Below are 5,206 nucleotides of genomic sequence, written 5' to 3'. Positions count from 1 at the left end.
AAAGTTTTATAAGACATAGGTCTACAATATTGGTTTTTTTGACCAAAACCCAGAACCCAAAGGAACTAGGTCAAATGGTTAGAAGATGTTAACACATCAAAACCTGGAATCTGACCAGACTTCATTTGACTCCATAACAGTCTATTAGTCATATCTCCCACTAGGAAAATCCAATTGGGATGAGCCATACCTTTCCAAAAACCTAAGAAACAAGGATCCAACTTTGTTTTAGAAACCTTCCTCAAATTATGTAGGTAAGAACCTTAAAAATCCACTCACAGTCACTGACCTGAACTGGAATCCTGTTGGCACAGGGTATCTGAGTCTAGGCCAGTTAATTGGCTATAAATAATTCTACAAAACTTGAAAATTTGTGATTCAAAATTTTGAGTGACCATAAGACATAGGGCAACAAATTCTATGAAGAATACCATACCTAAATGTGACTTCAACTTATTCAATAAAAATTGAAAATTGTAACTAAAAAATCTACCTAGTCAAGGAACCAAAATTAGGAAATTAACTAGTTTTGGTTATTTGACCATAACTTGAGCTACAAAACTCCAAATGGAGTGATACAAAAGGAAATTTAAAGTTAACACATAAAGAAACAACTTCCACTAAGGAAACATGGCCAAATGGATTATGCATCTTGGCTAAATAGTAAGAGGAAAAGTTAGGCATAAATCTGAAATTTATGAAAAGGGTTAGGAATAACCTAGAATATGAATGATACCCACTTTAATGACTTAATGAATACCTAAATCATGTAAATAGGTAGTTGGGACTTGTATTCCCATGACAAATGGAACTCATAATATATTAGCAATACAACTTGAAATATGAAAATTTCTTAACATGAAGGAAACATTAAATGTGTAAATGAAGTGAAGCCATACTTAGGATTTATGTTCTCATTATAAATAGAATAATGATGATACCTTTTATAATAAATGGTACAAGAGTGAAAATAATGTGAATTACAAATACTTAGTAAGTACAACATTTCTTTTATTGTCAATAATAATTCATATAAGTATTATAATGAATGAATACATCATATAAATATGTGAATGGGGCATTTGTTTCCATCATGAGGGATAGCAAAATATTTCGATGTACAAATGGTACATGAAAATTGATTGATGTGAATTGCAATTAACGTGAATGGTATAATGAATGCATAAATTATGTAAAAATGAGAATTGGAGAATTATGCCTCTACTATGAATAAAAATTAAAATACTATGAACTATAATTGGAATATATAACGAAAGAATAAACTTAAGAACATTTAATGGTACTAGTGTGCCCATGTATTGCCTAGACACATGTGTCGGATTGGATAGATTGGCATGCCAATAGGGTATTATTTTAGCAGTACTGCGTAAGGCTTTATGCCTGTATTTATGGCTTTATACCCACATTCATGGCTTATATGCCCAATTATCTGTTATCATGGCTTTTAGCTAGACTGTTTTCATGGCTTTTTTGCCATATTGATTGCATAAGTGGTTGACGTACTGAACTTACACATCCCATGGTATGACGGCCCGAGATATTGCGGTGTCTAGTGCCCACGACCCGTTATCCAGTATAGTCAGCCTGTCATAGGTTACTTGGGCAGTGAAATAAGTTAAGAATATTAATAATTAAAAATATTAGAAATTAAATAAATGAGTAAGACGATCTAAAATAAATAAGAATAGTTATTTAGTAGAAAGTACTGTATGAAATGATAAAAAGATTAGTAATAGAAATATAACTTAAATAAACATTACAAATGCACTTTTTCATAATAATATAAAGTTAAGAATAATATTCTTAGAATTCTTGGGGATTGTATATTACTACTGTGAATTTTGGAATAAATTGCTTCTTAAGAGGAATAAATTAGAACGAAAAATAGTTGATACTAGAAGTATTAAATTAAATTAAATTAAATTCCACAGTATCCAAAGTATAATCCATTTCTTTCTTTATTTGTATATTATTTTCTCATTATATTATTGCACCACTAAGCAGCAATGCTTAGCGCGATAGATTGTTTCCTTCGCGCAGGTACTGAAGCTAAACCCAGTAGACATTTGACTGGAATTTTTGGAGTCCAAATCTGCAGAAGTATTTAAGGGTGTCACCTCCTCAGCAATGCATGTAGATAGGGCTCACATTAGTCATATTATGTATTTTGTGTATTATAATTATTTCATATGTTGTAATGCAATCGAGGAAATTGTATTTAATATGTATGTGATGTAAATTAATAGTTAGCACTTTCATCTGAAATTAATTTGTATATTATGTAATTTATGAACTTGTCTAATTAGTTTATATATTATGTAAATTAATAAAAATATGAGAATTTCTATATATAAATCGTGCATTAATGAATATGCAATGGAATTACATAAATGATATTTGAGAAAATGAGTTGTAAGAATTGAATGTGAGATGATTGTGATGAGTATGGATGAGATTTTTATTGTAAAATATTATTGAAAATTTTCAAACAGGTAAATAGTGAAATACGTCAAACGGTATTAGAATAGGGGAAACTCCATCAGTTTCTCCTTAGAAAAATAATTATATTTTAAAATATAATGAGAACAAATTATTAAAGGAATAAAGTAAGATAAGATAGGGTGCTCCGGCACCGAATGTAGCATGCCTTGCTCGACTACACTGTAGACCGGGTGAGGGGTGTTACATACTTTCTCATTGGTAGGCTTGTCAACTAGTTGCTAAGTTTCATTTTTATGAATCATTTTCAGCTTCTCCTCCATTGCAGCCCTCCAATTTGAAGACTTTGCAGCCTCTTCATAACTCACAGGTTCTACCAAAGCTATATTGCATCGTTCATAAATATCAGCTAAAGATCTGATTCCCCTCACTACATTTTCAGTATCTGAATCACTTCCAGTGTCAGCTTCATCTTCTAAAAAAAATTACATCTTATTCTTGAGGCATGTTTCCACCAGCGAAATCATTGCTAGCAGTCACAACTTCTTTTTTATCCCAACACCAAGATGCAAATTCATCAAATTTGATATTTCTGCTGATAATCGCCTTCTCAGTTTGCACATTAAACGCTCTATAACCCTTCACATTGCTACCATATCCAAGAAACACTCCAATCTCAGCTTTGTGATCCAACTTGCTCCTCTTAACATCAGGAAAAAGTGTGTAACAATTGCATCCAAACACTCTTAGATAACTAATTGAAGGTTTATTCCCAAACCATGCTTTGAATGGAGTTTTATCTTTTCAGGCTCTTGTAGGTAACAAATTTAGCAAATATACAATAGTGTTAACTGCTTCAGCCCAAATCTTCTTAAGCATATCTTTCTCAAACAAAAGAAACCTTCCCATTTGCATCATTGTTCTATTCTTTCTCTCACTCACCTCATTCTGTTACGAAGTATAACTGACAATGAGCTGATGATGAATCCTAACTTCTTCACAAAACTTATTAAACCTCTCAAAAGTATACTCAGTTCCATTATCAGACCTTAAAGTCTTTATTTTGTAATCAGATTGACTCTCCACCATAGCTTTGAATTTTTGAAATACACCAAAAACTTCTAACTTCTGTTTGAAAAAGTAAACCCAGCACATTCTAGAAAAATCATTAATGAAGAGAATGAAATATCTGCTTCCACTAAAGGATGGAGTATTCATGGGTCCAAACACATTAGTGTGAATGAGTTGCCGCTTCTGAGATGCTCTCCAAGCTATATTCATTAGAAATGGCATTTTTTTTTTGCTTCCCTAATTGACATACTTCACATACACCCTTAGTATCACATACCATAGGCATATCTTTAACAAACTCCTTGCTTTGCATATATTTCAATGAAGAGTAATTAAAATGACCCATCCTTTTATGCCACAATGAGGAATCATCAACATAACTAGGAAAGGCATGAATTCAGTTTGCTTCCGCTCAATAGGAAAGCTTTTGCTCTTTATTTTGATAGTCAATAACTCACAACTAGACTGAAGAAATAAAGTGCAAGACATATTCTCAAAATGCAAAGCATAATTTCTTTCTAACATCTGACCTACACTCAACAAACTTTGACTCATTTCAGGCACATATAAAACATCATGAATTAATTTTGTACCTGAATTTGTTTGTATTGCAACCACTCCTTTTCCTTTAGCTTCAACATATTCCCCATTTCTAATCTTCACTTTAGAAGAGTAGGTCTTGTTAAGTTCTTTGAAAATACTGATGTCTGAAGTCAGGTGTAGCCACTATCTATCAACCAAGCATCTCTACTTATGTAACACCCCTAATTTTTAAATTTATTATTTTATGGATAAATATTAATATTTTATTTTATTTAAATTTTAGGAAATTATTTGAATTTTTTTGGATTTTAGAATCGGATCCGATTTTCCGAAAATATAAAATTTTGATAATTTTTAAAAATTAATTTAAAGACCACGTGGCAAAACTAAAAATATATTTGGACTCTACGAATTTTTTTGAGTTTTCTAGAATTTTTTTTTGAATTTTTGGACCTTGTTTTCGGTCCCAAGGCAGAGTAAAACTTTAAAATTTTGTATCTTGAATCGGACCAGCCGAATCGAATCGGACCGGATCGAACCGGTCGAATCGAACTGGCCAGCTCCTTTTCTTCTTCCCCGCGTGCATCCCCGACCCTTCTTCCTCTCTCTCCCGTTTTCTCTGTCCTCCCTTTTCCCCACGCCGCACCGCCACCACCCAGCCCTCCCCACCTTGCCGACACGCCGCCCCAACCTTCCCCTACCGCCGGCCGGCCTTCCAAGCGGCCGAAAATGACTCGCGAAGCTCCCTCTACGAGCGCGCGCTGTTTTGGCTTCCCGGCCAGAATTCGGCCAATCCGACCACTGTTTGGGTTGGGTCTTGTGTCAAACACCATCTACACCTCGAGAGCTTTCCATAGACACCAAGATCACCAAAATCCATCTAGCGGTTTGCCCAATTTTTATCCGGGAAGTTTTAGCCCATTTCTATTTTTGGGTTAGATTTCTCGCAAACCGTGAACCCCATGAGAAAACCGAGAGTACCAGAGCGCTCCACTCGTCGAGAGCTTCGCGGTAATATAAATTTTGAAATTTTTCGACACCGTTTTTCGATGGGTCCCACGAAACTTCGTAGTTTTTGTTCGAGTACTAAATGAGCTTAGCAATTTTCGTAAAAATTTTGTACTAACCCCCG

At 34.0% G+C, this 5,206-nt stretch overlaps 1 protein-coding gene across 1 annotated transcript; it reads right to left on the bottom strand.

The window, feature by feature from the left end:
- Nucleotides 1-2,741: 2,741 nt before the first annotated feature.
- LOC110655163 (uncharacterized) lies at nucleotides 2,742-4,181 on the bottom strand. The gene is made up of 4 exons (XM_058134761.1): nucleotides 4,125-4,181; nucleotides 3,430-3,588; nucleotides 2,976-3,162; nucleotides 2,742-2,932 (listed from the first exon to the last, which is right to left on the bottom strand). The coding sequence occupies exons 1-4, from the start codon at nucleotides 4,179-4,181 to the stop codon at nucleotides 2,742-2,744; spliced, it is 594 nt and encodes a 197-aa protein (XP_057990744.1).
- Nucleotides 4,182-5,206: the final 1,025 nt, after the last annotated feature.

The sequence above is a fragment of the Hevea brasiliensis genome, chromosome 14 (assembly GCF_030052815.1).
Source record: "Hevea brasiliensis isolate MT/VB/25A 57/8 chromosome 14, ASM3005281v1, whole genome shotgun sequence".
NCBI lineage: Eukaryota > Viridiplantae > Streptophyta > Magnoliopsida > Malpighiales > Euphorbiaceae > Hevea > Hevea brasiliensis.
Note: the sequence above shows the minus strand (reverse complement) of the source record. Positions and strands in the feature narration are given on the sequence as shown.